Source organism: Elephas maximus, chromosome 4 (genome assembly GCF_024166365.1).
Source record: "Elephas maximus indicus isolate mEleMax1 chromosome 4, mEleMax1 primary haplotype, whole genome shotgun sequence".
Lineage (NCBI taxonomy): Eukaryota > Metazoa > Chordata > Mammalia > Proboscidea > Elephantidae > Elephas > Elephas maximus.
The window spans coordinates 190,801,006-190,823,113 of record NC_064822.1 but is presented as its reverse complement, the minus strand read 5'-3'; the positions used below and the strand labels follow the sequence as shown (position 1 = coordinate 190,823,113).

The 22,108-nt window shown below is 60.8% G+C and overlaps 1 protein-coding gene across 8 annotated transcripts in view; it reads right to left on the bottom strand.

The window, feature by feature from the left end:
• Positions 1-7,692: 7,692 nt before the first annotated feature.
• The window catches only part of LOC126076157 (splicing factor, proline- and glutamine-rich-like), a 67,190-nt gene continuing 52,774 nt past the window's right edge, over positions 7,693-22,108 (bottom strand). For 7 of the 8 annotated variants that reach the window (XR_007517437.1, XR_007517436.1, XR_007517438.1 and 4 more), the window contains exons 3-4: positions 18,063-18,125; positions 7,693-10,704 (exon numbers count right to left, since the gene is read on the bottom strand). Coding sequence is in view for 2 of the 8 variants with exons in the window: in XM_049884659.1 (XP_049740616.1) it covers positions 10,636-10,704; positions 18,063-18,125 (132 nt within the window). In the remaining 6 variants the exon portion in view is untranslated. The remainder of the gene's footprint in view (positions 10,705-18,062; positions 18,126-22,108) is intronic. The other variant, XR_007517435.1, reaches the window with a different exon arrangement.

The following is a 22,108-nucleotide window of genomic DNA, read 5'->3' as shown; positions in this document are numbered from 1 at the left end:
CAGTGGGACTGAGTGTGAGATAGATGTGGGGTGGGAGCCCCAGCCCTGCAGGACTCCCCGTCCCTGGAGAGTCCCTTACATGGGAGGGGGGAGGCGGCAGTGGTCCTCCCTGCGTGGGTGGAGGTTGGGTGTCATGTCCTCTCTCCACATCCCGCCCCCGTGGCTACCTAATGTGACTAGAGGGGGAGGAGGGTGCCCGCTGGGTTCAGAGGTGCCTCTCTTTCCCCACTTGCCCCCTCATGTTGGCCAGGCCATTGCTGAGTCACCCCATGTCCCCCATCACCCCTGCTTTTGTCCCCATGGGCTGCTCAGGCTCCGCACAGCGAGGGGAGGGGTCAGGCCTCCCCATCCCAAAGCCCAGGGTCCGAGGGCGCCTCTCCTTGTAGCCCCTTCCTCACCCCGGGCAGGACTTTTCTATTCATCGGGTGCCAGGCGCCACCTGATGGTCACATCAGGCCTTTTACGGAAGCTGGTCCAGGATAAGGTCCCCGTCTGAGGGCTGCCAGAAAAGGTCCCTAGACCCTAAATTCCATGCCCCACCCCACATGCACATGGGGAAACTGAGGCCTAAGAGTAGTTGGGAAGCCCCTGGGTCCCTCTGGGTTCCAGGGCCTAGACTGGGGACAGAGGCCAGGGCTCCTGATGACTAATTAGTACCCGTGTTCCCACTGTGGTTAGGAGTCCCTGGCTGGGTGGGGGGTGGGGGGCGCTGATGGGGTTTAGGGGACATGGGAACGCCCATCCCTGCCCTGCAAGGACCTGAGTCACCGGTAGGCTTGTTTGCCCTGACGGCATGTCTGGTCCAGATGTCCACCCTGGCCATGTGGAGGTTGGCAATGGCAGAGCCAGCACGGCTGCTCCTGAGCTTCTGTCCCCAGAGCCCACTGATGGCCAGGATCTCCGTGGGAGACTCCTGCCTCGAACTTGGCCATGACTGCCTGGGAGGGGCCTCCCCAGCAGGACGATGGCTTTGCCTGAGAACAGAGTTGTGTGTCCGTTCCTGCCTTTGGGTGCCCTGCCCCAAGCCCACCTTGGGCCCTCCCAGCACATTAAGGTATGCTGCCCATCTCTAACCTCTGTCCTGGGATCTGCTGAGCCTGGGTCCTCAGGGACCCTGTTGCTGGTCCTGAGTCTGACTGTGGCCTGATTTCCACCAGGGCAGGGCATGAAGGGCACCCTTCTGACCCTGAAGGCTTGGACAGGTGGGCAGGGAAGTCCAGGGTCTCTACTCGAATGACAGGTGTGTTGGGAAGGTGGAGGGGCGGTGATGGAGCCTGGCTGGACAGACGACAGGCCTGGGTCCTTGCAGGGTAGGCCCAGGTGGCCCCCTCCAGGGCAAAGACTGGCCATCCAGCCTCTGGGGTACCTCACACGGGACATGGTCCAAACCTCACCTGCCTGAACCTCCTCCAAGCCCCGGCGCCCGTCTCAGTGACCTGGACCCCCTCTTCCCCCACTTCTGCCTCCAGTCAACCCCCAGGTCCCAATGACATCATCTCCCCATTGCTTTTATCTCCAACCCACACACTGCAGTCGCCCCTGTGGTCCAGGTCCCTGCACACCCTCTCCCCCCACATATTGCAGTCCCCCCTGTGGTCCAGGTCCCTGCAGACCCCCCCCACTGCAGTCCCCTCTGTGGTCCAGGTCCCTGCAGACCCTCTCCACCTCTACGGGGCTCTCCCTTCACAGCAGCTGGGGGACCTCTGGTGAACGCAGTTTCCCAGGCACTCTGTAGTGGCTCCTGCTCTGTGGGACAGCCACCAGTGTGACTTAAAAAGCTGTGGCTGGTGTGGTCAGGCCTGTCTGGGAAACCTTGGGCTAAACCAAGTGAAACAGGCCTGTTTCTTCCCTGCAGTCCTTGTCACTGCCTTCAATGGGCTTGCTGCAGCGTGACTCCAAGAAATGATACCTGGGCAGAAGCTCTGGACGTACTTGTCCAAGAGTGCCTCACAGCCCTTGCAAGGGACAGCCATCTGTCCACTCAGCCAGGGTCTTCGGGGTCCCCAGGAAGCCACCGACCTGCCCTACCTCCTCTCCTGCCAGTTTCCTCGTGGCACTGGGCTCTACCCTCCCTCCCCCAGACCATGTGCTCATCCTAATCTGTTCGTTCATTGAATGAGCATTTATTGAGCATCTACTGTGTGCCAGGCCTGGGCTAGGTGCTGGGGACCCTGCAGGGAGAGAGACAACACAAATTCCAGCAGCCAGGAGTCTAGTGGAGAAGCAGACCCCACACAGGTGGGCTCGGAGCGTGTCAGGGCTGGTGAGGACAGAGACAGGAGGAGCCCCTGACTGCCAGATTTGCCTGGCCCTAGCAGCTGGGACTCGGGGTCCTCCTGGGGGACACCAATGACCTCACAGACCACTAAAACCAGAAAGGCTGCTCTGAGCCTCCCTGGCCTGGGCACCCCCTCCCGATGTGTGGTTAATCCAGGCTCTCATTTTCCCAGGCTCAGGCACTTTACCCTGCTCCAAGCAAGCCAGTGGGTGGTGCCTGGGTCCAGATGTGGGTGATGTGGGCAGCTCCCTCTGTGTTCCTGTAGTTTGCTGTCTGCTGCCCCTGGAGGGTGGCCTGAGGAGGCAGACAATGGGGTTCTGTGAGAGCTGGCCCAGCCACCTCTGACCTTGAGTCCCCTTAGAGGGATGGCTGAGCCTGCCAGGCACTCAGACCCTCATCCCAGAGCTGATCCCAGGCCCATTGGCCAAGTGGCTCAGTGGTGGGGACTGGGGCCCAGAATGCTGCCTGAGGTTCACCCCAACTCTGCAGGGGCCTCACCTGGCCTTGGCTCACCCCCTTCCTATGATGGGGGCTGAGGGTGGGGCTGCCCCTCCTGTGACCACAGCACGGCTGGTGCAGGGTGGTGTAGGGTGGACACGCCCAGTCATCACTCAGGACCCCTCCCTCCACAGCCAGAAGCTTCCGTCCCCTTCCAACCTTCCAACCCCTTCTATGCCCTGGCCACCAGCACCAGAGAGGCTGGCAGCTCACAGCCGTCAAGTCCTCCGGCCGCCACAAGGTGTCGCTGTTGGGAAACGCACAGTCCAATGGCAGGGGTGCCAAGGCCTTCCTCTGGCTGGCTGGGATGACGGAGATTAAGGGGCGGAATCTCAGGAGTCGACCTGCCAGGGTCGGGTGAGGGCAGTGGCACCCCGCCAACAGGCCCAGCACAACTTCCTCAGCCCAGGCACTGCCCATATGGGCCTCTTCCTCCGTAAAAATAGTGAATTTTGTGACCATGCTGGTACAAGGAAAAATATAATGCAAGTTGGAGTCATTATTTCATATTCAAGATTATTATATTCTTTGTTTTTTTTCCTTCTGATTTTAAAATAAAACCCTTTGTGGGCCCCTAGCGGTACTGGAGGCCCTGGGCACTGTGCCCACCTTGCTAGTGGATACCATGGGTCTGCCTGTGTACCCTGATGGTGGGGCCTCTTTAAACGTCCTGGCCCTCAGCGCCCACTGGTGCCACTTAGCCAGGAGGGCCCAGGCGGGGCTCCATGGTGAGGGTCTTCATGCCTGGCAGGCTCAGCCGTCCCTCCAAGGGGGTCCAAGGTCAGAGGTGGCTGGGCACGTCCCATGGAACACCAGGTCTCTCTCTCCCTCCTCACTGACCTTCCTCTGGGTCAGAGCTGTCTCCTCGACCCTGGGAGTTGAAGCCTTCATGCTGCTCCCTTTTAGGGCTGTAGGGCCCATGGGCCTCTCTATTGGGCCGCCCTGGACATCCCAGAGCCAGTCTCTGATGTGTCAGCTCCTCGGAGCAAACACGAAGACCCTTCTCCTGCAGGACACACGCTGGGGGCCGGGGAGGGGCTGCACAGCTTGGCACACATGGACCCCGGAAAGCCGTGCCCCCTCAAAGGCCCTGGCTCCCCACCTACACACACACACACACACACACACACACACACACGAGCGCGTGCGCAGGCTAGGTCTTTGTCAAGTTTGGTCATCCACATCCAGGACCACGTCCCCCACCTGCCTGGGGAGCCCACAGTCGGAGGGAGGTGCTGCCGAGGTCCCAGGGGGGCCTCCTGCATGCAGGGAACCCACTGTCTGCTGGCCTCACCGCTTTCCTCCCGGCCCAGAGGCTGCAGCTAGGCCAGGAGCCACTTCCTGGATCGGGCAGCAATGGGCACAAGGCATTCTGGGCCAGGGCTCAGGACCAGCTGGTCGGCCTACACCCTCCCTGCCCCAGCTAAGCACTGGGAACTGTGGTCTCCTTAAACGACTGTTGTTGTTGTTGCGTGCCCTCGAGTCGACTTCCACTCATTGCAGCCCCATGTGACGGAGTGGAACTGCCCCACGGGGTTTTGTAATCCTTATAGGATAGGGGCCTAGTGGTGCAATGGTTAAGCTGCTAACTGAAAGGCTGGCAGTTGGAACCCACTCGGTAGCTCTGTGGAGAAAGACCTGGCGGTCTGCTCCTGTAAAGATTACAGCCCAGAAAACCCATGGGGCCGTTTGGCTCCACCACATGGGGTCGCTATGAGTCAGAAATCGGCTGGACGGCACATGACAACCACAGTCTTTACGGAAGCAGGTCGTCAGGTCTTTCTCCTGTGGAGCCACTGGTGGGTTCGAACCCCCAGCCTTTCTGTTAGCAGCTGAGTGCTTAGTTGTGCCAACCGGGCTCCTTTAAATCCCTGTAGCAACCTATGAAGTGGGGTTCTGTAAGATGGGGAAACTGAGGCCGGGCGAGAAGAGTGACAGCTCGGGCCTGTCTCCCCAAAGCCCAGGACCTTTTCCGTTACCCCGCAGGGCCTCCCTGTGTCAGGGGATGAAAACAAATTAACTGCTTGAATCAAACTGACGTCTTGATCCAGTTTGTTTGGGGATGAAATTACTTCAACATGTTGCTGTTGACTGGATCATGGGTAGTCTCTGGCCCTCCCAAGCCCCCCATGCCTACCTTTTGGGGGGCTCTGACACCCTGTCTCTAGGGATGGCCAGTTCGCCAGAGAGGCATTGGTTGGCTGGGGGTGAGGGGGCAAAGCAAGCCTGGTGTCACTGCCTCCAGGAAGCCACCCCTGACTGCCATTCTGGTTCCAGGGCTCCCCCAGTCCTGGGCTGCCCCTGCCATGGTGCTGACCACAAAGGGTGGTCACTGTGTGTATCGCTGGCTGTTCCCCCACCAGGTTGCAGGCTGCCCAGAGCAGGACTAGGCACAGGGCAAAGGCTGAATTGACTCCAGGGGTGTCACGGCCTGCTCAGAGAAACAGACACGGGCTGCCTGGGCAAAGGCCTGAGCTGTAAACACTCAAGAAGGGGGGTTCCCTGCTGTGTGTGGGGAGGGGAACCCTGATGAGCAGGAAGGAGCAAGGGAGGACATCCAGGTGGAGGCAGGCCCTGGCTTGTCACCTCTCCTAGCCTAGAGGATGATGTGGAGGGGACATGGGCTCTCCGCGGCCAAGGCTGGTCCACTTTGTCTCTGGCTGCAAACTCCTGCACAGCCTTCAGGGCCCAGCCCAGGAAGCCCTCCCTGTCCTAGATACCCCATCAGCCCTGACCCCTGCACAGCGGCATTCCTGGGGGACACAGGCATGGGACCTGGGGGTCTGCAGCACAGGATTGGGCACTGAGGGGGCAGGGAGTGGGGCCTGCAGAACCCAGGGCAGGAGGACAGGAGGGCTCAGGACAGGTACCAGGGCTGGAGATAGCAGCCTGGGTGGCCTTCAACGGGGGAGAAGCCAGGACGCCGGGAGTAGGGACGCACTGACACATGGGTGGGGGTCGAGGGCCAGAGCTGGACAGGAGGACCTGCCAGCCTCAGGCTGCTGCACACATGCCCCCGCTAGACCCCTGGTTGGCCCAGGCATCTCCGCTGGTCCCTATCCCAGGGTCCACACCTGGGGTCCTCCACATTCTTGTTGGCCTGGATCAGCAGGGACTGTGGTGGATCCAACTGTGTGCCTCGAGCTGTCCGCAAAAGCCAGCCAAGGGTCTTCAGTGGGGGCTGTGGGGCCTGGCTGGCTCCTCCCAGGCACTGGGCTCGCACCCATTAGGGCAGGAGTACACCTGGCTGTGCCAGCACCTTCCCCCAGGGGTCCTCTTGGGCCTGGGGCTGGCCTCGATGGGCCGCCTCCACACTTCCTGCCTGGGAACATCTCGCCTTGGTGGGAAGGGGCAGCCTGCTGGCTTTCTGGGCCTCAGTTTTCCCACTGTAAAGTGGAGCCCACACCATGTGACCTGGGCTGACACTCTGGCCTAAGGCCTCCTAGGAGAGATGTGGGTGACCACATGGGGGTGGCAGTCAGGCCCTGGACTCCAAATTAAGGGGTGCCTGGAGGTCTTCTGGAGGTGGCTGGGCACAGGATGGAGACGGCTGGGCCCAGTCAGCACCATGCAGCCAGGTAAGGACCAGCCCTGGACTATGCTCTGGGCCGCTGACTGGGTCACCGCCACCACGAGGGGGCCACCTTTTGGGAGCAGAGCAGTGACTCCAGGGCCTGGTCTCATGCCCCCTGGTCTACACACGGCTGGGCCCAAGAGAGCAAAAGGAGGCTGGAGGCTGGGCTGGTGTCTGGGGTCCAGGTCTGAGCCCACTGGGAGGGCCTGAAAGCTGCTGGGCGGGCCTGGGATGGGCGGACAGAAGCTTCCTCGGGTGAGCCCTCAAACCTGGACAGCTTGGCACAGAGCTTCCATGGGGTCACTCCCATGGGGTCATGCAGAAACCATATATTCTCACACAGCAGACGTGCCCCGCCACCCCTCACGCCCACCACTGCCCAGCCCTGGGCTTCTAGAATGAAAAACAGCCGATTCCAAAATCACATGGGAACAGCTTTTATTGAGCTTGAGGACAGCACCAGGCTCGGCCTGTCCCCCTGAGGCTCAGGGCTCACCCCCACCACCACCTCGAATCCAGCTGGGGAGGCGGGCCCCTGGGGGATGTCACTGGGCACCTCGGGGAAGGCAGTAGGTTGTATAGTTATCTTCTGAGGGGCAACATCACTGCCCTGAAACCACACAACCTACTACCTCACCCCGCTGTGTCCGGCTGCCAGGGGCGGGGCCCGTGACACCCCGCCCCGCTGCCGCCATGCCCAGCCCAGGCCTGGCCGGTGCCCTTGAGGGGCCACGGAGCCGGGCTGGAGGGCTGGGCAGGCGCGGGGGTCGGGAGATGCAGAAGCTGCCTAGTGGGAGGGCAATCTGCTGGCTTGGGATGTCTCAGGCCTCAGTTTCCCCTTTGTGAAGTGGAGCCCACACCATCTACTGGGCAGGGCTAGTGGGGGGAAGGGATGAGCTTGTACCCACGAGGTGCCCCATCCCGCCTCCTGCTTGGGGAAGGTGAGGGCTGAGGAGGAGCAGGACAGCCTGGTCCCCCCACCCTCCCTGGGGCCTGGGTCTGAAGTGGGGAGCAGCCGGTGGGGGGCACAGGCTGCACCACTGCTGTGTGGCCCACCTGCTCTCAGTGTAGCACAGGGGGAGAGGGAAGGGCTAGCTCTGAGCCCTGCTCTGCTCTGGATGCCTCCCACAGAGTCCCCTTCATTCTCACTTGCTCCCATTTCACAGATGAGGAAACTGAGGCCCAGAGATGCCAAGGGACTGGCCCAAGGCCACACAGCAAGTGAAAACTAGACCTGTCAGACTTTATTGCATGGCACTCACTGGCCCCCACTCCTGCCATTCCTCCCCTCTTCCCCACCACCCCGCCTGCCAACCACACCCCTCCCCCCCAGGGTCCTCGATGCTCTGTCCACCGCAGATATTACAGCCACTTCAGGAAAGACAGTAGATTGTATAGTTATCCCAAAGCAGGGCAGAGCCCCAAACTATACAACCTACTACCTCACCCCAAAGGGCGGTCCGTCTCAGCTGGGGCAGGCTTCAGCTCCGGAGGTGCCTCCTCGTGGAGGGGAGGGCTGCAGGGGACAGGGTCTGGCAGTTGGGGTGGGGTGGGCAGCAGAGGGTCCACGGACCCACTGACTGACCCCCCCCACCCGGAACTCCCCTGAAGCCTGGCAGGGAGAGAAGCCCTGCTGGAGAAAACCACCAAACAGAGAGAGAGAGCTGGAAGAAAGAAAGGGACAGAAGATGGGGAGAGGGAGAGAAGAGGGAGGTGGAAGGAAGGGAGCAGCCCAGCATGGCCTTTTGGGGACCATTCCAGGTGATGAATGGCTCCCAGTGGGACAGGAGTGGCTGTCACGTCCTCAAGGGCCTTCTCCACACAGGTAAGGCCAGGAGGAAGACTCATTTGTCAGAGGCTAGCGTGTGTCAAAGGTGCTGCAATGTCCACTAACCACAGCCCGTCCTCTGCCCACCCAGCTTCCCAGCTTGGGCGCCACAAGCAGTGTTCCTGCTCCCAGACCCCAGGTGACGTGGCCTTGGGGGCCTAGAGTCCATCCGCCTCCTGGCCAGGGGTGCCTCCCATGGGCCCCCTGCCTGGTCCTGCATGTCCACAGGGCCAAGCCTGCCACAGGAGAGGCTCAGGGCATCGTCGTTTCCTTCAAGGTAGCCGGGGCCAAAACTGAGGACACTGGAGGGGCACTAGGGACAGGGCTGCACCTCCCAAGGGCTGGCAGGGGCTCTAGCCTAAGCTCAGGACCAGCACTAAGCAGACCTCGTGCCACCTGCTCCCAGGTAACAGTCCCCACTGAGCCACTGGTCAGCCCGGGGCTTGGATGACAAACATCTTGCTCCCTGCTGAGAAAGAGCTCTGAGCTCTTCGGTGCTAAAGTGGACTGAAAATCTCCCCAAACTTCCTTCCTCAGGCCCCTCCTCAGCAGGCTGCCTCCTCCAGGCAAGCACCAGGCTGGGTAGTACTGTCCAGTCCTCCAGCCCTGGTGAGGCCAGGTCACTGGTCTCATTTCACAGAAAGGAAACGGAGGCTCAGACAGGCCAAGAGGAAGTGGGGGTAAGGCCAGGAGCCCTGCTGTCTCGAGCTCTCTGGACCTGGCCTTGCCCCTGCTGTAGGGAGATGTCCCTGTCCCCATAACCAGGGCAGCTCTGCTCCCTGGACAGGCCCTGGGCGCTGGGCCCTGCGCTGCCCACACCTCTCTGGGGTGGCATACCCTCCGCCATCCTGAGGGACCTGGGGTGAGCCTGAGTCCCACCCAAGGAGGCACGAGAGACTCAAGCCCAGCGTCGTCCAGGCAGAGCTGGAGGACTGAGGTGTAGAGCCAACAGGAGTGGGAACCAGGGCCAGAGGTGCCCCCCCACCAACCTGGCACTGCCCAGCCTCGGGGCACAGGCACCCCATGTTCCCTTGAGCCCCAGAACGAAGTCTGCATGAGCGGGTCTGGGGGTCCCAACCCCATGCTTTAATTCTGAACCCCTGGGCCAGCATCTGGCCAGTGCCTTCCAAGGACTCTTGAGGCAGAGCTGGCTGAAAGTAGGGGCTTAGGGGAGAGTGGCTGAGGGCCTTCTCTGAACACCCCCAGCAGTGGTGAGTGCTCATGGCTAGAAGATCCCAGCTGTGTTTGCTGACCTCATGCCAGTGAGGACACTGAGGCTGGAGGATCTGGCTCCCGTCCGTGCTGTGGCCTCTCGCCCCCTGACTGCAAGCCCCTCAGTGGTCTGCAGGGAAGGCCCAGGCCTCGGTACACCCAAGCACATGGCCTGGCCTCTGACTCAGTCCCTGAGCCCCAGACACCTTGGGCTGGACACTCCCGGGGCTCTAGGCTCCCCATCCAGCACACTGAGGTGGTGTAGGGCAGGACAGCGCAGCAGCTAAATCAGTCTGGGCCTCCCCCTGGGCGGCCTGGGCAGATCTCATGCCCTGCAGGGCCATGGCTTCCTGGTTCAGATATAGCGCTGGCACAGCCAGCTGCCCTGGAGGGTTGCTCTCAACAACCAGAGCTGGAACTGCGTGGGTGGCCCTACCTATGGTCTGCACCACCTGTCCGCCCAGGCCTGGCCCCAGCCCCTAGCCAGCAGTGCAGACCACCAGAGGGCTGAACCCAGGTCGGGGACTCTGGGCCACACCACTGGCCAGGATCCATGGGGAGAGGAGACAGCTTGGGACAGACAGCAAGAGACCCCCAGGTCCACCCTGGCCATCACCACAAGCCCCTCCCCAGCCTGTGAGAAGTAGGATATGACTAGATTTCCCTCATTGGGCCTTCTTTTCACTGTGGGCTAGACTCACCATGGGCGCATCTCACTGGTGCTGGATTAATGGCAGGTGGCCTGGGGGCATTAGATGGCTCTCTGGGACTACTGATGGCTGGGAGGAAAGGGGGAGCTGTCTCAGGGATGTGAGTGTGAACCTTGGGAGAGTGAGCCCTCACAGTACGGAGGGAACGGGGCAGTCTCTTCCTCCTAAACACCCTGCAGTGGACCATGGCTTCCTGCAGGCCACGGCCAGGCCCATGTGGAGGCCAGAGACCCTTCAGTCTGCAGAGACCAACAGGGTCCAAGGTTACGGTGACTACTGAGTTCACACCTAAAGACCACTGTGCCTGAGGGCGGGGCCTGCCGACTGACTGACGGGAGGGACACCTCTGACCGCACCCCTCCCACTATAATCTTCCATGGCTTCCTACTTCCCCAAGTGAGGATGAGAGGTGGGCGTGCAGTGGTCTTACAGCTGTCATCCTGTGACGGTTATCTGGGCATTCAGTGAGTGAGGCTGAGGAGTGAGACTGGCTGGCTATCTTCTGCCAATGACCAAGGTCGTAGCTGCCTGCGGCTCAGGCTGGGCCGAGGACATCTCTGGGGTGGTGAGCAGCCCGCAGACAGGAGCCCTTGACCTGTTTGGGCTTTAGAAAGAAAAGTGGCAGTGTCAGTTCTGGAAGGGACTCCGGGATGCCCAAACCCACCCTCCCAGGCCTCTCAAGACAATCAGAGGCAGACCCCAGCCTCTTATCCAGCATGGTGGCCTAGACTGAATGGCCACCATGGCCAGACCTGTGCTGGGTGATACCAGGCCAGAGATGACCCAGACCCAGGCCTTGTCCTGGATAGTCAGGATGGCCAGCTTTCCCAGGACGCTCGTTGTGCTGTCCTCCTAGGGAGCTGGCCTGTCCATGCACTTGGTTATGGCATCACCAGGGACCTGAGCCTTAGAGAGGCGGATGGCAAGGCTCGGAGGGAGGCTAGGGGTCCTTCCAAGATCAGAAGGCCGGGGGGCTCACAGGACCCAATGCCCCTTGCTCACAGATCTCAAAGCCCACCACACATTGGCACATTTCTGGCACAATGCACTCCCGGTTGGCACGTGGTGGGAAGGGAAGGTGGATAAGACAAACCTGAGCGGAAGGGAGGGACTGCGGCCAGCTGGAAGGCTTTGAGGCTGAGCTACAGCTGGTGACCTGGGTACAGCCACTGGAAAGGCAGGGAGGGCACTGGACCTGGAGTTAGACACGCTCAGGTTCCAGCCCTGAAGAGTGCCGACTCTTGACCTTGAGCAAGGTGTGGCCCTCCGAGCCTCGTGCCCTTTCCACTAACGGGACATTACCCCCCAGGCAGTCGGGGGTCCCAGGGAGACAGCATGGTGGGAAAGTAGCCCTTGCAAGCAGCTCCACTGCAGTCCCAGCAGGCCACGCCAGCCCCCATTGGCCCTGACACCCTCTCTGTGCCCCCTGTCATGCCATGGCTGCCCCACGTCACACGGGACTCCCAGCCCCCTCCAGTCCCCAGAGCAGCCAATGGCCCAGGCAGCACCCCTCTTTCCTCGGACGTCTACCAGGCTCTCCCACCACCCAGCCTGTGCCCTTGGCTCTCTCTCTGCCAGGAGCAACCCCCACTTTCTCTGCCCCTTTCCCACAAGGGCCCATGCTTCCCTCTTCCTCTGTCTTGCGTATTGGAAGCCTAGAGGGACCACATGGCCCAGTGGATCCCAGCTCTGCCCAGGCTGTGGGACCCAGCTCACCCTCTGGGCCCTAGGCCCAGCCCTGGAACACCCCGACCCAGTGAGTGCACTGATACAGCGGGTGGCTGCTCCAGAAGAGGGGTAGAGGAGGACACCCTGGTCCAGGGGCAGGCTCCGTCCCCAGGGGGCATCCAGGTGAGGGGGAGAAAAGTGTTATGGTCCCCACAGCCCCTCCTTCTGGTTTGACCCCGCCAAGAGGGGCTCACATGGAGTCTGGGCTTTCTTCAGCCAATAAAAACCAAAAACCAAACCCAGTGCCGTTGAGTCGATTCCTACTCATAGCGACCCTATAGGACAGAGTAGAACTGCCCCACAGAGTTTCCAAGGAGCGCCTGGTGGATTCGAACTGCCGACCCTTTGGTTAGCAGCCATAGCACTTAACCACTATGCCACCAGAGTTTCCCTTCAGCCAATAGGTCGGGTTATTTCTGGAACGGGCTGGCATTATTGTATCTGTGACCATTCATGAGGACACTCCTGAGCCCGTGGAGGAAAGGCCCCAATTCTATGGGGTGGGGAGGGGGGTCGACTTGCTGGAGCCACCTGCCCTGCAGCCCTGGGTGTGACCATGACTTCGGGGCTGGGAAGAGACAGCCAAGACTGCCCTTCTGGGGGGAGGGGGAGACGGCAGGGACGCTGAGGCAGACCACAGGGACCCTTCCCAGCTGCCTGGACAGGCCAGGAGGTGGGGGTGGGGGCAGCACAGCCTGTAAGGCCCCTGAGCTGGGCCGCCAGGGAGTGAGCAGTCAGCAGACGTCCTGCTATCTGCCAGCTGCCACCGTGAGCCCGCTGGCCACAGGGAGTGGTGGTGGTGGGGGAGGGTGGCCAGGGGCCAGGTGTGCAGAGGCCTCCGTGGGCAGGTGGCCCTTTCAGGGCCTGGCGGATGTCTGGGCAAGCAGGGCAGACAGACAGTGTCACCTCGCAGTCACCTCGCACTTGGCTCGGGGCCACTGGGAGCGGACGCCGCCCCCTCCGGGCCGCGCCCCCACCACCCTGATTGAGTTTCTCCCCCATAAAGCAGCCAGTGTTTCTGCTCAGCAACCCGTGCCAACAACGGAGTCTGGGAAAAAAATGGGGTGGGGGGGTGGCATCCGGGGGGCTGAGGAAGGCAGGTCTCCCATAAGTTAACGAGACATGTGCCTGGGCAGCCTGATCCTGACTTGGGGCTAGGCGCCTAGGATAAGCTTTGCACCTACTGTGAGCCAGGCAGGCTGGGACGAGGGTGGGGGAGTGAGGTACTCAACTGGGGTACAAACTTTAAGGGGGCACCAAAAACTAGCATCGAGACAAGCACCATCTTAAAGCAACATTGAAAAAAAAATGAATGCAGAAAAAGCCATGGTGAGCAAAACGTCACACTTAGTAAAGGCAGGCGCAGGGTACTGGCTTCTCTCGTCCCAGGTGCCAGCACAGCTCAGCTGGGCCCTGGTCAAGGCCGAGGCAGTGTCCAGCAGCCTCTTTGCCACCAAGGTCACCCTGTGGGGGCACAGCAGCAAAGCCAAAGCTGGACTTTGGGGCCCTGGGGTTCCAGGCTCTTCCCACAGTCCCGCATACCTCAGGGCACAGGGCTGCAAGTGTGGTAGGGGCACCCCCAGGTTCCCTCACCAGCCCCCTTGTCAGCACCCTGCCCAGCTACCTGCCCCCCTGAGTTTGCCAAGGGCTTGGAGGGCCTGAGCCCACCCTGCTCTTTCTCCCAGTGCCCAGTGGCCTCTACGTTCACAGGGGAAAGGGCCAGGCTTTGGGGGCGCCCACTCCCCAGGGTGGCAGCCAGGCCCAATGAGCCTGCAGCCACATCCCAGGCACCGAGGACGGGGCCGGGCACACAGCAGGTGCCGAGTGTCTTTGCTAAAGAGCACATGCTGTGTGTGGGAGTGTGGAACCCACAAGAGCAACAGCAGTGCCCAGAAGCCATGGGGCCAGCACTGCCCTGAGGGCCCTTGGTAATGGGACCAGGACTCTGCTCTCCCCCACCGGCTCCAGGCCTCGGGCACACGGGTGACAGTGCCCCTCTGTCAGGACTGTTGGGCGAAGCACCAGGGGCTGTCTGTGCGCAGAGGGTGCATCTGCTGGGGTGGTTGTCGTTAGGTGCCATCAAGTCAGTTCAAGCTCATAGCAGCCCTATGGACAAAAGAATGAAACATTGCCTGATCCTGTGCCATCCTCATAATCCTTGTTATGCTTGAGCCCGTTGTTGCAGCCACCATGTCAATCCATCTTGTTGAGGGTCTTCCTTTTTTTCGCTAACCCTCTACTTTACCAAGCACGATGTCCTTCTCCAGGGACTGATCCCTCCTGATAACATGTCCAAAGTATGTGAGACAAATTCTCGCCATCCTTGCTTCTAAGGAGCATTCTGGCTGCACTTCTTCCAAGACAGACTTGTTTGTTCTTTTGTTCGTTCATTATTTATTGGAAAAGAACAAACAATGTGCTGGGTTAACTGCTCTTTAACACGCCACCAGTACCAGCTGCCAACGAGGCTGCTCCGACTCCTGGCGACCCCATGTGTCTCAGAGCAAAACCATACTCCACACGGTTTTCAGTGGCTGGTTTTTCAGAAATAGATTGCCAGGCCTTTCTTCCAGGGTGCCTCTGGGTGGACTGGAACTTCCAACCTTTCTGCTAGCAGCCGAGTGTGTTCACTGTTTGCAGCACCCAGGGATTCCTCTTTAACACTGCAGGGTTACGTAAAAGGATCCGTTTGGAGCTCAGAAGGAAAAGCAAGAAGGCAGGGCCTCTCTCTCTCTGCCCTACGGGCATCTCTGTCTGGAGTTCCAGCATTAGGCAACCATTTCAACCTCTGAAAATTCTGGAAAATTCTCAACTCAAGCCGCAGTCTGGGTCACAAGGCAGCGAGGGAGGAAGGGAGTGGGACCAGATGCAACCACATCGTTAAAGATGCCCAGGGTGAAACCCGGCCCTGTGGCAGCCCACCTGGCAGCAGCCCCTCTGCTGTGGCACTTTCCCTGCCGGAAGCTGGGCGCTCCGGGCCCCCCAGGGGCTCTGGGCCTGGCCTGGTGTGTGGGGTGGCACTGGCCAGAGAGATGGGTACATTCCACCATCCTGACCTCGGCTGGGTTTCCCCGAGGGAGGGGACGGGCTGTGCAAACTTCACTTCATGGTCACAGAATGTTCTCTCCGGGAACCGCAAGGACAAGGCATCTGGGAAGGTCCCAGGGCACATCCAGGCCATGCGGGCTTGGCAGGGGCCCCACAGCTGGTCGGCAAAGGGCACCCCAGCTCCTGAGGCCCTGCTGTGTGCCCTCTTGCCCCTGAGCCCTCCCTCCGTGGTCTCCTTTTATAGCAAAGAACTGACCCACAGCCCCACAGAGAAAGGGGCAAGGCTGGGCTTGACCAGGTCTGCTGTGGACCCTCCATGTCACCCAGAGAAATGATATCAATCCCCTAAAAGTGCACACGCTTCTATCAAATACCATTGGCTACTTCTTTATGTGGAAATTTCTGTGAACTTCTTCCACGGAGGTGCACCGGCCTTTGGTGGCCCTTGTCGTTGTTGCTAGTTTTCGCCCGGTCGGCACTGGCTCATGGCAACCCCACATACCACAGGATGAAATGCTGCCCGGTCCTGCACCATCTTCATGGTTGTTGGTGTGCTCCAGTCCACTGTTGTGTCAATCCGCCTCAGGGCGGGTTTCCCTCATTTTTGCTGACCCTCTGCTTTACCAACATGACGTCCTTTTGTAGCGGGTGTTCTTCCTTGATGACGTGTCCAAAGTAATTGAGCCAAAGTCTGGTTGTGTTTCTGGCTTCTAAGGAGCATTCCGGTTGCATTTCTTCTAAAACGGATTTGTTTATTGTTCTAGCAGTCCATGGTATATTAGTGTGGTTCACGCTAGAGTAAGAAGCATGGGTGGACATTATCACGGTGTATTGCAGCACAGACATTGGTGGGCTGGCGGCTCCCACAGGCATACCTGCTCCCCTCTGTACCTTGCCGTGGCCGGCGGAGCACACAGGCCTCACAGCTTGGCCCAGGAGCCGGCTCCAGAGACCACAGAGGCTCCTTTATGCTGCCCTCGGGCTCCTCCCTGGCGGCCAGGGCTTCCTGTGACCGTCTGCAGTCTGCTTCTAGCGTTCCCACTTCCCCTCGGCAAGGTGTGGCCTGGGATGTGCCCGGGCTGGACTGACAGGGAGGGGGCTCATCCACACTGTGCATAAACCAAGGGCAGCGGGCTTGGAGGGAGCACCAGTGGGCGGTGATGGGAGAGGGAGCCCCGACAGCATTCTGTGGTGTTGAGGTTGCTGGACTCATGGGCTCTGCAGGACAGCCACGGGGTGCAGGACAGCAGGGCTGGGAGGGGCAGGCTCACTCCAGCTTTCTGTCTGGTAGAACCTCAGGGGGCCCAGGCCCCCAGGGAAGCCCAGCTGGAGGCTGGAGTCCTACCCTCTCGGCCTGGAGCTGCCTCCTCCAGGAAGCCCCTTTTCTCCGTACCAGAAGACTGGTTGGCTAGCAGAGACCCTGTGCCCGGCACAATGCCCCCTGGGCAGGGTAGGGGTGTGATGGAGCAGCAGAGAGATGCCAGGGCAGCACCAGTTGCTGCACTGCCAAAGCTTTTAAGAGAGCCAGAGGGTGCTGCTTCCCACCTCAGCGGGGCCTAACAAGCCAGCCCTGTCCGGAGAGTCCACCCCACTGGGCCAGCATTCTTTCTAGAACTGTCCAAGCTGGCCCCATGGCCGCCTGGGGCTCTAGGAGCATGGCTTTAATTACAGCTCTTCTGGGCTCTGGTTTGCAGCATCTCTGTCAGCTCGGTGGAGAAGACTGGGGTAGGAGGGCCAGGCAGGGTTGGGTCAAGGGCCAGGGCTCCCAGGCAGCCTTGCCAAACTGCTCACGGGGGCCAAGAACACTGCCCAAGGCATAGGCCTGGCTGGGATGGGGGCCGACTCTGGGCTCCATCCAGGCAGTGGTCTCCCTCTCTCCCCTCCACGCCTGAGGCTGCCTGCCCAGCCTCGGTCACAAAATGGCGGAGGGGATGAGGCGGCCATTTTGTGGAGGACTCGGCAACAAAGCCAGCCCAGAGCCAGGGCCTGAGCAAGCCGAATGGTGGGCGGGGGGAGGATGGATATCCGCCTGGACACATGGCTGCCTGGCCTGCACTGAGACGCGGTGGGCCTGGCCAGAAAGAGGGAGGTGGGCGGGGCCCTTTCTGGAAGCTTCCGTCTGCCCAAGCTCCCCAGCCGCCGTGTGCTGACAGAGCTGTTGCCCTTCTGAGGGGCCAGGGGCTGGCAATTTCCTTCCAAAAACTCAGTCACTGAAAACCCTACGGAGCCCAGTTCTCCTCTGACTCAGTTGTCGTCGGCATGGGTCAGAGTTCACTCAGCGGCAACTGGTGGCTTGCTCCCAGACCCGCAGGGCTCAGGCTTCCTGGGAGGGTGCGTCCTCATTTGTCCAAGGTTGGAGCTGCCTTCAGCTGGGGGGTCAAGGGGTGGCCTGTACCCCAGGATCACACCTCACACCCACCGTGGCCGGAGGCCAGCTGGGCCAGTGGATGGGCATGGGGCACCCGGCAGGCCCAGCCAGGCCAGGGAACAGTGCAGGCACAAGGGAGGCCACCAAGCGGATGCTGGGTGGACCACTCTGGCTGCCCTCCACCCTTTCCCAGCACTGTTCCCACAGTGGCATTGTGTCCCCCCAACACCCAGCTCTCTCCAGGCATGCACAGCCCCTTCCCTTCTAGAACAAGGCCTGAGCCTCAAGGCCCATCCAGCTTGTCTGTTCACTCTCCTCTCAAAGCCCCGTCCACATCCCCATTGGGAGCCCCCTCCCCACCTCCTCCAGACCAAGGCAGGGCTCTGCTGCCCCAGCAAACGCCAAATGGGCTCTACATGCCTCCAAGTAGAGCCCAGCACCCAGGGGCACTCGGCAAATACCTATAGGACAGATGGACAAACAGATCATTCTAGGGCGGTGGGTGGACGTCTTCTTGCCCCTGTCCTGCCCCTGGTCTTTGATGTCTTCTGTCCAACCTTATTCAGAACCTCTGGTGTGAAGCAGACAAGCAGGCCTACTCCAGGGATGCAGTCCAGCCACCTGGCCACCCTCCTAGCCTGGAGCCCCAGACTCTCTACGTGAAAACCTGTGGTGGAGAGCAGTTCCCACTTTACAGACAGGCAGACTGAGGCCTGGGGCCGGGGCTCGTCTGCCACCAGGCGTTCAGTCCAGGGCCAGTTCCTCACTGGTGGCCACGCACTGGGTACCTGGGTCAGGGAGGAATGTTACTCACATACCTGCAAGCACAGCCAGAGCTCGGACGCAGACGGGCACCACCGGACAGGGATCACTGGCAGGGCCTGTGTCAAAAACAAGAGAGTGAGAGAGGGATGAGGAGAGAGGCCCCACGTCACTTTTGCAGGGTGGGGTTGCCAGGTGAGGTGTGGAGGGCAGGTGCCCACTCCTGTCGTTTGTATAGCCGCAGTTGTCCTGACAACTCCCCAGGTGTGAACAAAACAGCAGCCTCACCCAGGGTCTCTCTTGGGCATGGCTTCTCCTCGGGGCGCCCAGCACTCTGGGCAAGGCACAGGGTGGGGAGATGGAGCGTTATAGCACAGGACCCTGGTTCAAATCCCTGCTCGCCTGATACTGTTGCAACCGTGGGTACCATTCGTGGGCACTCACTGCCTGCTGCCAACTGGGCACAGGAAGACAGACCCAGGTCTGCCTCAAGCCCATCACAACCATCAGCTCATGCAAGCCTCATTGCAGTCTGCTCTACCAACACAGGAATGGAGCCCAGAGAAGCTCTGCTACCTGCTTGGGGTCACATAGCCAGTGCAGGTGTACTCTTTCTCCCTTGGGCTTTAGGGACAAGGGAACAGGGACCCAGAGATGTCCGCCCACCTGAGGTCATGCAGCCCCTAGGAGTGGCCAAGTCTTCTGACCTGAATACTCACACCGCCATGCTGTGTGAGCCCAGGTGGCCCCACACCTGGGGAGCTCAGCTTTCTTTCCCCAGGGTAATGGCCAAAGGCCTTCTGGCTTTCTAGGCCCCCAAGACCAGCCAGACACCTCAGACCCTTGCCTGCTGGAGTGGGGATGCCGGGCCCCTGGACAGAGCCACCCAGAGCTGCCACAGCTCAGCATCCAGCTCACTAACATCAGCCAGAGCAAGGCCTCCAGCGAGGGAGAGCCTGAGGACAAGCGCCCAGCAGAGACCAGGGCAGGGAGACACTCAGGGCCATTGCAGGGCTGGGCCTCTGGGCTGCACTTCCACGGTAAGACCCCTCTAATCCCTCCAGCCCACCCCTGGGTGCCAGAGCCCAGCCCCCTCCCAGCTCCTGCCAGCCCCCAGGGAAGCTGCCTCTCAGGGCCTTCCATGGCCTGCCACCAAGGCAAGGCCCCACACTTGCTCATGGAACCCAAGTGTTCCTCCTTGCAGGCAGGTGGGTGAGGCTGCAGGCCCATCACACATCCTGGCACCAAGCACAGTGGCTAGGGAGGGGAGAGCAGTGGGCTCGGAGTCTGCAGAGCCAGGCTGGTGCAAGGGCCAGGGCAGCTCCATGAGCCCACCTCCAGAGTCATCATGAGGGGCTTGTTGGCTCAGGCTGGGCCCCTGGAAGTGCTGAACAGGGTGTTCAGGATTGAACTGCATCCCCCAGACATACATATGGAAGTCCAGGCCCCACACCTATGGGCAGGACCGTTTGGAAATGGGGGCTTTCTTTTTTTATGTTAACGAGGCCATGTCCCTAAAGCCACAACCTGACCGCAGACTTCCAGGCTCCCGAATGGTGAGAAAATAAATGTCTGTTCTTCCGAGCCACCCCCTTGTGGTGTTTGCATTATGGCGGCCTTAGAGACTAAGATGCAGGCAAAATATGAATCATAAAGGCACTTTGCTGAGGGGCCCTCTTTGGGGTGAGCCACCCAGTCCCTCACTCTCCTCACTGCGAGGGGCCAACCTCACACCCAGCAGTTTCCTCAGCCGAAGCGCTGCTCAGAGCCAAACAAAGACCACGCTTTGGTGTGTCCTCAGTATTTCCTCTGGGGCCAGAGAATCAAGAGCAAGATGGCTCTTAGGTCCTGTGTTTCCCACCTGTGTAAACAAGGGGGCCTCAGGCATCTGGTAGAACAAAATCCTGTCCCCTAGGCCCGCCCTCACAGGGCCCCGGGGTGGGCTGCACCCTGTCCCCTTCAGGTGAGTATCTACACCTGCCGATCATGCTGCACTCGGGGTACCCGGGTGTCATGTCGGGGCATCCCCATGGGAGTCAAACAGTGGTCGATCTTTGGAGCCGGCAGACGGGGCTTCTCGATGGGGCTGTGCCTGGGGAGTCAGGTCCTCTGGCCCTAGCCTTGGTTTCCCAGGTGTCCACACCTGCACCAGCTCCTCCATCCTTGGGAGCCCAGAGCCCCAGGGGAGGGAAAACTCCCTCTGGGAAGCTGGGCCAGGTGTGGGTGCTCTGCCAGCCCGTGGACACAGGTTCTGTGTCTGCCGCTGGTGTGGGGCAGCACCAGGGGCTGGATGGCCATTTGTAACTCTTGGAAGTGGCCAAGGGGGGCACTGCCCCTCCAGGATATAAGGATCTGAATGGCAGGCAAGGGGCCTGGGGGAGTAATGCCCAGGGGTCACCGTACCAAGACCCCTCCCTTCCCAGGGCCAGGTCTGGGCCGGTGGAGCCTTTGAGTAGGAGCAGTGTCAAGTCTATTAAAACAGACCAGCCATTCCGAGGGATCCACTGTCCCCTCTAAAGCCTTTGAGGGTGCCCCCAGCTCAAGCTGGTGCCCCAGTAGCCCTCAGGGCCAGCAGGGGATAGGTGACAGATGGCGGAGTAGCACTGTGAACCCGTCTCTGGACAAACACGGTGGAGGGGCCAGTGGTCCCAGGCGACCATTGCTGGGCAGGCCTGGGGCTGCTGAGGGCAGGTGTGTGACACACGAGGGAGTAACCGTCACCCTCCTAAACCTCAGAGAAGGGCTGTCATCACGGTGATCATTCAGTCACCCAGTGAGCACCGAGTAAGCACCACCGTGTGCACCCCAGCCCTGGGATGTTCCCCCTTAAGCCTGTCTTTCTCTATGTCCTGGTCCTCAGCCCCAGTGCACACCCCCCTGCCCTGCTTCCTCAGGGACCCCCCCCCTACACTTGCTGCCTGCTGCTCTGGCATCTGACACGGCTCAGGGTCAGACGCCCAAGCCAGACCCAGCGCTCACCACCAGGTGCCCGAGCCCATGGTAGAGACACCACCTCGGCCCTGGCCTCGTTTGGACCCTGGGGGCTGCGACTCCCGCAAAGGGGCTTTAGGGGATTACAAGAGAGCCCACCGAGCATGGGGCTTGGCAAACGGAGTTGCCTCACTTCCACCCCAGACTGGGAACATGTTAGAAGAGTCCCTGCTCAGTCACCTCTGTGCATGCTCAGAGAATGGGCACACCAGACCAGCTCCCCCCACCTGGTGCCAGGCCCCCACCCACTTCTAATGCAGCCCCAGCAGGCTGGCTGAGGCCCTGGCACCCCTCACTGGCGGCCTAGTAGCTCCAGCCACATTCAGGGGCCTGCTCTGGCCCTCCGGTGGCAATTGGGTTCAGCAGGCCCACCTGGTGCCAGGGCTGGGGAGATGCAGGACCAGGAGCAAGGCAAGGCTCTCCTGCCTCCGAGTAGAAAGGGGCTTCCTCGGGGAGCTGGCACCAGCCACAGTAAAGGCCCTGTGGCTGCTGGTGGGCAGCGTGGCATGACTGTAAAACACAGAGCCTTTACGCAAACAATGGTGGCCACGTTTATCTCTTTGACCACCGGCTCCTTCAGAGCAGCCCTGGGGAGGTTCCCAGGTCACTGCTCCCTGGGACCCAGGAAGAGGGGCTGGCTCCAGGCAGCCCTTGTTCCAGTGCCTGCTTGATCCCGTGTTCTGTCAGGGCGCAACGGGGTCCCACGGGCCAGTGCGGCTCACAGTGGGCACCCAGGATGAGAAGTGCGAGGCCAGAGCCAGCAGGCCCCTGGGCATCCAGGGTCAGCTGCACCTTCAGGTCAGATTTCCCAGTGACAACCCCTGTGGTCCCTGTGGAGCATCTAGGGGCCTCTCTGCTCTGGGTCTCCTTTCTCTCCCCCACACTCCCTTTCCATCTGACACCATTCTCCTTCTTTGCCCCCATGGACGTCCACCTTCCTCCTCTCATCCTGCCCGGTTCCCCCAGCCGCCCTGGGGCCTCACCTCCACCCCATGCAGCCCACCCAGCCTGGCAGGAGGCTCAAGGGCTGCCGACTGGCTGCTGGCTTCATGCACACAAAGCCTGGGTGGTGGGTGCAGGGTCTGATGGGCGAACAGATCAGTGTGCACAC